General features: G+C 42.2%; 1 protein-coding gene across 5 annotated transcripts in view; it reads left to right on the top strand.

The window, feature by feature from the left end:
- Positions 1 to 12,698, top strand: part of SULF1 (sulfatase 1) — a 167,644-nt gene that overhangs the window by 80,493 nt on the left and 74,453 nt on the right. For all 5 annotated transcript variants that reach the window (XM_045810133.2, XM_045810135.2, XM_045810132.2 and 2 more), the window contains exons 3-4: positions 10,046 to 10,118; positions 10,438 to 10,669. In XM_045810133.2, coding sequence (XP_045666089.1) covers positions 10,498 to 10,669 — 172 coding nt within the window. In that variant the 5' untranslated portion in view covers positions 10,046 to 10,118; positions 10,438 to 10,497. The remainder of the gene's footprint in view (positions 1 to 10,045; positions 10,119 to 10,437; positions 10,670 to 12,698) is intronic.

The following is a 12,698-nucleotide window of genomic DNA, read 5'->3' as shown; positions in this document are numbered from 1 at the left end:
CCCCCGCCCCAGCAACCCTCAGTTTGTTTCCTATGATTAAGAGTCTCTTTTGGTTTGTCTCCCACTTTGATTTCGTCTTGTTTTATTTTTCCCTCCCTTCCCCTATGCTCCTCTGTTTTGTTTCTTAATTTCCACATTCTCCTCCACTTTTATATGCCAATTTTATATATAAATATGAACCCCATTCAGATAACAGGGACCATTCCTTATTTTTTTTTCTTAACTAGTAAGTAAACACCATCTACCTTTGTATGCAGAATGTTTTTAGTAAGCTTACACATATCATTGAAAATTGCTTTCTTTTTGAAGATTCAGGTATTAAAATCAGCCCAACCCTGTTGCATTATAATCTCTAATATCACATCAGGTTTTAATAAGCCTCCTTCTCGGAGCACACATGTGCTTAAGACTTCATGGAAACCAAATCAGTAGAGAGATGGGATTACTTTAGATTACTTTGAAATACGCATTGTTTGAAATGGCCTCTGGTGACCAGCTTTCATGAATGGCTGATTTTACTTGCGGGCCACATCATCTGGTTTAATTATATCAGTTTCTTTGTGTGACAAGTCCTGTTTTTGTGTGTGCTGAGAAATGAAAATTTAAAACAAAGTAGAGTGGTTAGCGAGAACATAAGTTCTGGAAGTGGAACACCACTGAGCACTTGTGACCTAGATGAAATCTAGGACTCGTCCAACTGTAAACATCTGTGTATAAAGAACCTCTCGTGAAAATAGCATAAATTTGCCCCAAACATCTACAGGCAGAGATCCTCATCTCAGCCTTTGCAGGAAGATTATCTTACAAATATGACAAATAATAGTTTAAGGTGATAACATGACTCAGAATTTTCATTCTATAAATCCTTCAGTTTAAAGTGTCATAAAGTTTACTCTTTCGTAACAATGCAGCCAAACATTCTTTTTTTATTAGCTACGGTTTTTCTCAGCTTCTGTCCAGGCAACAGAAGGCCTAGTTTAAGTTTCAAGGGACTACAGGCCTCTGATGCAAGCGGCATCATTTGAATCAGTAAGCGTTAGTGAATTTATGGTCTTAAAAATCGCCTCCTGTATCCGTCCACGTGCTAATCCCTCTGAAAACGTTGGTAAATATCTTCATGTCCAGCTAATGATTCGAGGGTCGCTGGATGAATTTGATTGGACAGGAATGCCATGTATCTGAAGGATGTCAACCAGAATGGACAATTCACTTTCGTCATAGGCTTCACGCATGCAGTATGGCTAAGATCACCAAATTAATTTTCCTAGGTAGGCCTATTAGTTACTCAGTGGGTTCTCCTGTAATAGTATTTTCCATGATTGCAGGCGTGCATCTCACTTGAAACTTAAGCAGAGTTGCTCTTTTCGCTCGATAAATACGCAGCCATGCTCGTTAGTGTTTGGAGGTACGTGTATAGCTAGAGGACAGTCTAAAGATCGCGTAAGGATTTCGGTACGTATAAAGCACGTGTTGAAGACAATGTTGTCATTAAAAGACTTGGAATTACGTCTTTAGCCAGTAGTACAAAGAAATCTCAAAATAGTAGTTCCCCGTACAACTTGTGAAGGAGTATTTTTGAAATATCAATACATGAAGTCATCTGCATTTATCGTTTCCTTGAAAATGTCTCTGAGCAAAGGAGTTGACCTAAACACGAATGTCTGATTTCTTTAAAAGGTTCTCCTGTAAGTAATACATCTGGTGGGGGGGGGGGGAGAGTTACTCTCCATATATGCCCCCCTTGTCTTTAGGAACGAGCGTTGTTTTGAAATGCGAATTCATCTTTCACACTCTGTTTCCCAGGATTGCTTTCTTGGTCATCACTCTGTGTGGGGCCAGCAGGATCTCTTGTGACTCTACTCTGCTGTATTGAATCCCTTAGAAAATGTTAACGAGCACTATATTGGTGGTGAGCTTGATGGCATAGAAAGTAGGCCAGTGGAACTCTTTTGACTGCAGCTTAATTAATATCGTAAAGTCAGGTGTTCCTCTTTCCTCACATAGATTTTAACTACGAGAAAATATTTGGAGAAACGCTTTTGAAGTATAGATTTAGCATCTGATTGGTCGTTTAAAAATATTTTCTTTTGGGGCGCCTGGATGGCTCAGTCTCTTAAGCATCTGCCTTCAGCTCAAGTCATGATCTCAGGGTCCTGGGATCAAGTCCCACTTCGGGCTTCCTGCTCGGCGGGTGGGGGGGAAGGGGTCTGCTTCTTCCTCTCCCTCTGCCCCTACAGCCCCGCTCACTCATGCTCACTCTCTCTCAAATAAACAAATAAAATCTTTAAAAGAATATTTTTTCTTCAACTTAAATGTATTGCAAGAATTGTGGAACCTTTAGGGGCGCCTGTGTTGCTCAGTTGTTAAGCGTCTGCCTTCGCTCAGGGCGTGATCCCGGCGTTCTGGGATTGAGCCCCACATCAGGCTCCTCTGCTGGAAGCCTGCTTCTTCCTCTCCCACTCCCCCTGCTTGTGTTCCCTCTCTCACTGTCTCTCTCTCTCTGTCAAATAAATAAATAAAATCTTAAAAAAAAAAAAAAAGAATTGTGGAACTTTTAAATAAATTCTTATTGTGGCAGACTATGTACGTCAGGGAAACAAACTAAAATGAAACATGTCCCCCCAAAAATCTAGAAACCTTTTAAAAGGTACATTTCTAGTCCCTAGAAATGGTTGAACTTTAAGCTACAAGGACTATGTTCCTTCATTGCTTGCAATATGTGTCTGCGTATGTCTAAATATATGTATACACGTATCTTAAGTACGTGCATATACACACATGCACACGCCTGTGAGAGAAAACAAAACAAATACATAAGGTGCTGATGAAACCTGATGCTTGTGGCATAGACGGGAGTGCTCAGCAAACACTTCGTCTGCTCCACCAAAGTTTCAGCCCTCTTGCAGCCGGGTGGAGCCATGTGATAATGACAGCGAACGAAGTGTTAGGTATGAGCCAAGCTTCTTCCAAGTCGGAATGGTGAAAAGCTCTCCAGCAAGATGCTCCAGTTTTGTCGGGTTTTTCCTGCCTCTCTTGGTCCAGCCCAGCAACAGGACCACAGTGCCCGTCAGCCTGTGTCCGTGCATGACCGGGCCGAGCAAAGCTCCCTGCTACCACCCTGTGTGTGATTGCAGTCTGAGTGACAGATACACTTTCATTGTGTTAAGTCACTGGTATTTGGGGCTTATTTCTTATTGCAACAAACTACTTCTGCTGACTAATGCAATACCTCAAGATACTTAAATATAAATAAGCTATAGGGGCACCTGGGTGGCTCCGTCAGTTAAGCGTCCGACTCTTGGTTTTGGCTCAGGTCATGATCTCGGGGTCCTGGAATCGAACCCCAAATTGGGCTCTGTGTTCAGTGCAGACTCGGCTAGGGATTATCTCCCTCTCCCTCTGCTCTCTCTTTCTCTCAAATAAGTAAATAAAATCTTTAAAAACAAATAAGCTATAAATACCTAAAACTGCAGGGGAATTGAAAAGAATTTCACGTCATAAACCATATACTTTAAGACCTAGCTAAGATGTCTAAGGCCACATTTGTAATTCTTTTTGCCGACATTGATGTCTTTCGCCAGGCCCATCTGAACTGAAATTCCCAATGTTCCTTTTTCTCTAGAACCCCAATAATCCCTTTGTTCTCACTGCCACCACTGCAACCAGTGACCATTATTAGACCCTTCAGACACTTCGCAGCATCTGCTTCAGGAATATGAGATCCTTTTGGTTCTTTTCATAAATTTTAGACCACTTTGTTTTCCTTTGTTTTGCTAATTCCTATTTGAAAGAAGCTGGACAAATCTTCGTCTTAGACTTTTTGCATTCTCTAAAGTGCCCTTGGTAAACTCATTTTATGTGGTTTTACTTCCTACCTTTGTGGGGCAAGTCTCAAAAGTACATTTCCTGCTATCACCTCTCCCTTTGTGCTTATCACTGCTCCTTCTATCTATTCTCTTCCTCCCTGAGAAGACAGAGGGAAAATGTAGGAGACGTACATTTATCTCTATTTTTATAATGCAACAACCCATTGAAAAAAAATCCAATATAGACAGGAATGAAATAAAAACAAAACCTGTTCCTCTCCCTCACCATACCCCAGGGAAAACCAACACTAACAGTTTTGTGAATAGATGACTTCTTAAGATTCCTGTCGATTTCAGGATTCACAGGTTGGCAGGAAAAACAGTAGAAAGGGAGAAAGGGAAGGAAAGCAAATATTGTGAGAGGAGGATTTCATTATTTAGCCCAGTATTTCTCCAAAAGTGCTCCAGGTCAGCAATGAAGGCTTTTCACGTGTCACTGGTTATTGGAAGAGATTTATTATTACAGGGGTATAAAAATGTTACTGCACCAGAAGGAGACTGTTGTCTATCTCTTTTGCTTGGAGTTGTAATAAATTAGATCAGGAAATATGGTTTCTGGGGATTAACAGTAGATGAACTTTGCCAGCTATGGGGTTTTTAAAAGAAGAAATTAGCTCCTTCATAGTTTCCATATATTATAAAGAAGATAGCATGTCCTGAAGACTTCCCCTAAAGAAAAGAAGTAATGTATGGGAAACTTGAAAGCCAAAATTAAGGGAAAGGGGCCACATAAACAGACCCTTAGAAATGTGAGTATGTAGATTGGCTGCAGGCGGAGGGGGTGGGATGTGGATACCAGCTTCTTGCTGGTAGAATTGTATTTTACTTCACTCTTAGGATAAACTAAGTGTGTTCTGGCTAAATTCAGCTTTGAATAATTGCATAATGCTGGCCTAATCTCTCCTGCTGTTTTGATTGGTTATGGTGTCCCCTATTTTTTTTCTCTGCCTTAACTATGGGGTGGCATTGCTTTGTACTAGAAATAATTCCTTTGTCCCATCCCTGAGAGGTTTATTTCTGTGCTGATTGGGTTCTGATCCTGTCTATAACATATTTTAGATGGGTGGGCATGCATTTGTACAATTCTGTTATCCTCCGTTTTAAAAACAAACAAGCAAACAAAACACAGGGTGTCCTCACTCATCAACAGCCTCTGTGTATACAAGGCACTTAGAACTTAGGACAGTTTCAGGGCTTTAAGGGACAAAAAAATAAATGTTTGTGAATAGGGCCAAATCTACAGCCTTAGAGGTGAAAATCAGGGCTTAACTATGGTGCTGGGCATATGCTAGGCCAGCAATTCTCAAACTCTGGGGCTCAGGATCCTTTTGTATTATTAAAATTTATTGAAGACTCTCGAGCTTTTGTTTATGTCGATTATAGCTATTGATAATTAGAAATTACAACTGGGGGGGGGGCGCCTGGGTGGCTCAGTCAGTCAAGCACCTGACTTCGGCTCAGGTCATGGTCTCGGGGTCCCAGGATCGAATCCTACATCGGGCTCCCAGCTCAGCGGGGAGACTGCTTGTCCTTCTGCCCCTCCCCCTGCTCGCACTCTCTCTCTCAAATAAATAAATAAAATCTTTTTTAAAAATGTAAAAGAATGCCACTTTAGTTACCAATACTTTTTTGGTTTGGAAAATATAGTTATTTTTCACAAAATATATCATTTAACATGTAATAGATTTATTATTGTTATTTTCAAAAGAATTTAAAAATATTTTTTAAATCCCTCAGTTGTAATTTCCTTTTTTTTTTAAGATTTTATTTATTTATTTGAGAGAGAGAGAGAGGGCACAAGCCAAGGGGGGGGTTGCGGGGAGGGGGCAGAGGAGGAGGGAGAAGAAGACTCCCCATTGAGCAGGGAGCCTGATGCAGGACTTCATCCCAGGACCCCAGGATCATGACCTGAGCTGAAGGCAGATGCTTACCCAACTGAGCCACCCAGGTGTCCTGACGTTGTTTTACATTTTTACACATCTGTATCTGAATAGAAGAGAGCTGGATTTTTATATCTACTTCTGCATTTAATCTGTTGAAATATATTGTTTCAGTTGAACTATAGTAATAAAATTTAGCCTCACATGGATAAGTAGCTGGAAAAAGAAAAGTATTTTAATGGCTTTTTCAGACACTTGTAGATCTCCTTTGATACTATGCCAAAACTTGACAAGTAGTGACTTCTTAAAGATTAGTAGTCCTAAATAATCTGAAACCCCATCAATGAGCTTTCATACTCTGTTACATTAAAATCCAATGGTCATCTTGCACTTTGAAATTGTTTTGCTGCTGCATGATTTTGTAGCATTTTATTTGGTCATTTGGGAAATATTGGCTCACTGAATTATGCAAATATGCTAAATGTTGACACATTTCATTTTTCAATATCAAAAACTAACATTTGCTAATATCGACATCAATGTCATTGAAAGGTTTTACATATTGGTAAGCTGTCAAGTTCATGGTGGCAGATACAAGTTCTCCAAAATTCTGAGTTTAGCTGGGAAGCTAGATTTCTGCCATTGGCAACAAATACAACAAATATTGTCAGCTGTTTTCCTTGAAATGACAGTCTCATTTCATTTATTCCTTAAGAAATGTCTGCCAAATACCCAAGTCCAAATAATTCATTCAAGTAAAAATAGTGCTCCAGGAGCCAAAAGCAGTGTCTAGCGGAGCCTGTAACTCAGTCACGTAAGTGCAGTTCCTCGACTATCATCAGATCCGTAGGCGACAAGGAGCTCTCCATGTACTTCCTCTCTCATAAAACAAAATTAAAAAGAAAAGATGTGCGTTCGAGGGTCAGGATTTAATATAACTAGTCGTTTTACTGTTTCGTTTTGAATGAAACTGGCTTTTTTTTTTTTTTTTTGAACTGTATGTGATTCTCCCTTGATTCGGACAAAAGGGATTTATTTTACCCACCAGTGCAAATGTCAACACAGTGACAAAAGCGAATGAGTCACTGTTTCTATCAAAACAGTGCTGATCTCTTGGACCCTCCCCAGAAAGGATCTCAGGCACTCCCCAAAGTCCTGCGTTACACCTTGAGAACCAATGCAGTGGACAAAGCAGTGTTGCCACCCACCTTGGACCTCAGCACCAGCTGCCCAGACAGGGGAGCATGGTGAAGACAGGCATCTACCCGCCAAGGCAATGAGGGTCTTGATTTCGTGTGGGGTGTTGCTCACTGAGCAAATGTGAGGTGGACTTTCCATCCAGTTGGCTCGAAGTCTCCCTGGTCTGTTTTTTCCCTTTATGTGTGACTTGAAACTTTTAATGTCACATTTATAGTTTGGCTTGACTGCCCTAAACAAAGCCCGAAAAACTTTCCACATCAACGGGCCATAGCTACAATGGTGTTTTCATTTTAGGGCTTGAAGAAAAGGCAACTTGTATTCTGGTCCTGATTCATGAATACAACACCGTTCCTCGAGCTCACTTTCCTTGTGTGAGAAAAACCCCTTTTACCATTTCTCCCATTTTCTGCTGTTTCTCAGGACAAATTGTTAGTCTCTAAGGACACTTGTCGTCCACCACAAAGTATCCAATTCAAACATTGCATCCTTGTCTCCTTTGTCAAGTTCTGTATTTGTCTGTCAATTTTTTTTCTTCTTCTTTACTTCTTTTCCTTCGGGAGCTGGACACCAGGCAGTGAGAGGATGACAGGTTTTAAAAGGTCATTTTTGAATAAGGAATTGTCTGTGTGCAGGTTTTTCCGAGCGGTGTGTTTTGTGTGTTAGCGAAGGGAGAAGGGGTAGGGATAGCGTGCTCCTGCTATGGTCAGACCTGTCTGAAAGTCCAGTTTTCCGAGCCATTCGATTTCTCCGCGTTTGCATACGCACTCCCTGAATCTATAATAAACTGTGGCAGAAAAAAAAAAAAATGTAGGCTTCTTCTGCACCTTTAACTCTCTAAGGAAAGTCACATTATAGGAAAAAAAAATGCATCTACTTGGCTGTCCCTTTTCTTCATTAGGAAATGCTTTTCGATGTAGTTCGATGTAGTTTATTCAAGGTATCATTAAGGCTAATTTTCTTTTTCCTAAAGGAAGAGACAAAGTAAATAAGATAAAGAAAAGAATAACCAGTGATGTTGATCGGGTTCCAGGGAATGTTATCAGCATCTTAATTGTGAGGACTTTTCAGTTGCATGTGGGGCTGATTATTTAAACTCCCAGCGCTCCTGTGTGCGCGACTCTGGGCAGCTGACTGTACTTTCTGGGGTGCTACTGTCAGCAGACGCTGGCTTATGACTCGAGCCGATGCAAACAGCTCCTGTTCACTCTCTCTTCGCACACCCTTGCAGGCTTTGAGAGGTGAGCAAACTCTTGCTACTTAAAGGACCAAGCTTCTAAAGAAATGTCTGCAGGTAGCTCTTTAGCCCGATGCTCCTCTGCGGGGGACAGCCATTGTTTGACTTCTTTCTTTCCCTCTCCTGTCTTTCTTGCTTGTATCAGTTTTCTCACGACTTGAAACAAATGCACAGAAACCAAACAGTCAGGGCAGAACAATTGCTGGCTGTCAGTGTTCTGCACGCACAGCAATCACCGAAATAACCCTGCGTTATTGCCCAAAAAACCCCCAAAACAAAAACCCCACTCAACCTTGCATATTGACTTTCTCAGAGCCACAGGGTCCGTCGGAGGTGGTTGGTTTGATGCTCTGCCTTCCTACAGTGCTAGATTTTTGTTGAAAATCTATTCTTACAGAGTCTCTCTCTCTCTGTCTCTCTCTCTCAAAGTAATTACAGGCTGCAGAGTGAAAAGCATTAGAACTGTTTACAAAACAGCTCATAAAGTTTAAAATAATAGGGGTGTGTGTGTTTGTGTAAAACAAAATTTTGTGTGTGGCTGGGGTAAACAGTCCACAGTCTTTCTTCTTTCTTCTCCCGCTGCCCCATGTCACCCTCCAGAATTTAAGGCATGGAAATGAGCGATGGAGTGCCTTTCCTTCTGCCTTGCAATTCTCACACTTGATTCGTTATGCTTCTTTATCTGATGCCAGTTTATTGTTGCAATTCAAAATACAGACCCTCAGGTGTGTGGGGACAGAGTGGCTGACGAAGCGGGCTGCTATCTAATTAATATTAGGGCGGCCTAAATTCCCATACAGACATTCCCTCCTGACGTCCAAAAGAAAGATTTTTTTTGTTGTTTTTAATGAGCCCTTTACTATCAGAAGTCCAAGAGAAACGCTTTGAGCAGGTTGGAGCTCTAAAGTGAAAGGGGCGTTCTTCCAACCCTTTCGAAAGTCTCCTCTTGGGCAGATTTGCCAAGATTTTGCAGCACTCCCCTCCAGATCTGATTTATTTTTATTTTGTAATGTGGAAGCGTAGTGTCTACCCTCCAGCTTCCGAGCCAATCAATCATTTCGCTTTGCAGGTTTAGTGCTGCGGCAGGACCTCTCTGCTGGTGGCACCGCGCCAGGTCCCGCTAAGAGTGAGGCTGGTGCTGACAGTTGAAGGAGGGCTCTGTCCCCCTAGGCGCTGGCGTGCTGAGGACACGGGCTGGCCGGAGGGACAGGGACGAGCCTCGCCCGGAGGAAGCACCCCTTCCCCCCGGTGATTGATGGAGGACAGTTAGGAGCTTTTCGGGGGCTGGGAAAGGTTGCCCTCCCAGTCACTTCCTATGAAGTCTTTGTCAGCAGAAAGAACTCTCCTGGGTCGTGAGTGACATAATGCAGATGACAAATGACAGCCTTGCATTTTATTCTGCTTGATAAGTACTCAGTGTCTATGCAGGTGAGTCAACGCTCCCCTAGCACGCCCCCTCGTGCCAACCACTCCCCAGATGCAGATACTCTGCAAACCCACTGTGGTTTCACAGGTGCTGCGGGCGTTTCCTGGTCAATCATGAGTTTTCTTGGGGATGTTTCAAGTACTGTCAGAGTGTGAGCAGGGATGGTACCCATGTCACCCTTTAAGGAGCTGATTATGAAATGAAGATATTTTTTGAGTCATTTGTTAGCAGCTCTGAATATCGTTTTCTTCTGTTTCTCCCTTTTGGGGTATGGACAGTATATATATATATATATATATATATATATATATATATATATATATATATATATATATATAGTTTCATATATATATATACTGTTTCGAGAGACTACTTCAGACCAAAACCTGTATCAAAACCCTTGACTGACGTGTCCTTCTTATTTCTTCTCCCCCTCTAGGACCCCATCTGCAGATGTTCTGAATACCTCTGAGTACAGAAATTGATTATTCAACCAGGATACCTAATTCAAGGTATTAGCTCTTGTCAGAAGGCTTTTGCATTTGAGCTCTGTGTTGGAAATTCTATTTTGGCAATGAATTTTGAAATAAGAAAAGTTGGAATGAGAATAAAAGACAAAAGTGAATTTGCAAAATAATCAAGTGCTTAACCGTTCCCCCCCCCCCCCCCCCCAGCTCCTGGGAGAGTTTGCCACTTCTGACTCATGTGCAGCCCTCTCTCTCACAGTTCACGTGCCAGCTCTCACTTTGTTGTAGCCCTTTTTCTGCAACTGTGTTTGGGGTTTGGATTTCATTTTCATCTCCCCCTCTCCCTTTTTCTCTGACTGCCCAGACCTGCAGAACCCAGGAGGCTGAGACATTCTGTCGGTTTCGCAACATTGGACCAAACACAATGCAGTTTTCTTGCTGTGCGCTGGTTTTGGCTGTCCTGGGCACGGAGCTGCTGGGGAGCCTCTGTTCGACTGTCAGATCCCAGAGGTTCAGAGGACGGATACAGCAGGAGCGAAAAAACATCCGACCCAACATTATTCTTGTGCTCACCGATGATCAAGATGTGGAGCTGGGTGAGACACTGGATTTTTCACTTGTTAGTCTCTTTTGCTCAAATGATTTGCTGACCTTTCACATGATCAGTAACACTGAGTGAACATTTGGAGGGTTGGCCCTTAACTGGAGGTAAATCTTAACCAGCAATGAGTTTATAAAATGAACTGGGTTTGATTATAAGGCATTCGGTTTCTGTTTCAACATTACTTTTCTGGTCTTAAGTGTTTGAAACCGTCTGGGGAGGGTCCTAGAATAAGAGGAGGAGAGAGGAAAAAGAGCAAGCATGAATACTATAGACGTCACGGGTTCGATTGTGCACCTTGGATGCTCTTGATCAAGAAATGTAAATATTTGGGCAAAATTGTTTCCAAGAGTAGGAGCTTATGGCTGTAATTCTAGGCAGTGTATATGAACATAGATACAATCACTCTCTTTTAACTGTTATTATTATTAAAGTGAATGATATATTCAGAGCTTATGATAACTGTTAGATAATTGAAAGTTACAGTATTCTATGTATCTTCTGATGGTAATGCATTACTACCACCTTGGAGATGTCGCTTTTCTGAAGAATTAGCTGATGTGGATTCATTCCAGAACACTTGGAAAGTCTGCCAAATTCTGGCCGTTCCAACAGAGCTGCTGCACCGTCTGATTCTGTTTCTTACCTTCTCGCTTTCTCTAGTGGCCCAGCTCTATGGTTTTGTCTCCAAGTCTAGGAATGACCTTCCACGGTACCTTAGGACAGATATAAAGCTTGTCCTTACAAATTGTCACCAGCACTCATTTTCATTCCTAGAACCAAATTCCTGGCTCTCAGGAATCGCTCAGCTGGGCTTACCCATCACACTCAATCTGATATCTTTTAGACTTAGCACTAGCAAAGCACGCTGGGCTTCCTTACAGAGCTCCGCAGGCTGGGGTTCTTGAGGATAAAGCCCTCCATGCTGGAACCTGGTCTCCATGGAACAGGACTTTAATTTCCAGTTTCAAACCAAGTCATGGAATCTCAGCAAAGTTAACCCCTTGGGTTTAGCTGGAAGCACATGCACTAAAAACCAGCAGCGGGTAATGACTGTTGAAGTTGACTTGCAGAGTCTGCTGTCCTTCACTTCACTTTTTAAAGAAGAGTATTGATTTTCAGGCAACACGCCCAGATGAAGTCTCGGAGGTACGACTTTAGTATGCACATAGCTCGTGCTTTAAGTTTTCATTTACCTACAGAGCAAGTAAAATGAAGTGAACACATTTGAATTCACCTTCCTTAACATCTCTCATATCCGTCCCGTTCACTACAGCCAAGATCTCCAGACCATCCTCTTGTCTCCTACTTTTTCCCTAACTGATTAGTCACCTGACCCACCTCTCCCCCATAGTCTTGGTGCCTGTTGTCTATTCTTCACTCCGTGACTAGAGTTATCATGCAAGTATCTGAGCAGGTCTCTTCTGCTGAAAACTCTCCATGGTTTCCCGTTGGCAAGAGGATTAAGCAACTCTCCTCCGTAGGCAAATGAGCTCTGGGCCATCTGGACCCTGCTTATTTCTATGAGGCTATTCCCTTTCCCCCCCCACTTTTGCTCAGTGCTTCATGGAAATAACTAATGCTTCTTGAAGGTGGTTTCATCTCCCTCACCTATATTTCATGCGTTTGTGCATCTTGTCTCCTCTGTCTTTCCCCTCTCCCTCTCTCCACCTGGAGAAGCCCTACCTATTCTTGACCCAGTTCAAATGCCTCGCCCTAGGGGGTCTTTCTTTACCAAAAACCATTCTCCCCTCCAGCAGGGTAGATGGAACTTTCCTTTGTACCACCTTGGATATGCCTCCAGCATGGCCATTAATCCATCATATGCGTCCATACTTGTCTCCTCCACTGTCCTGAGAGCAAGGTAGTGTTTTGTTTATGGTGCATTCCTGATACTGAGACCATGCGGGGACTATAGTAGGTGCTCAGTGAATTTGAAGTGAACCTACGGGGGCCTGAAAAAGCTAACAAAGTTCTCAGAAGTCAATACAGGTATCTGTCAAAATCTGCCACTTCAATATACA

The sequence above is a fragment of the Ursus americanus genome, chromosome 9 (assembly GCF_024610735.1).
Source record: "Ursus americanus isolate L20-20 chromosome 9, mUrsAme1.1.p, whole genome shotgun sequence".
Taxonomy (NCBI): Eukaryota; Metazoa; Chordata; class Mammalia; order Carnivora; family Ursidae; genus Ursus; species Ursus americanus.
This window is presented reverse-complemented; position numbering and strand designations above follow the sequence as displayed.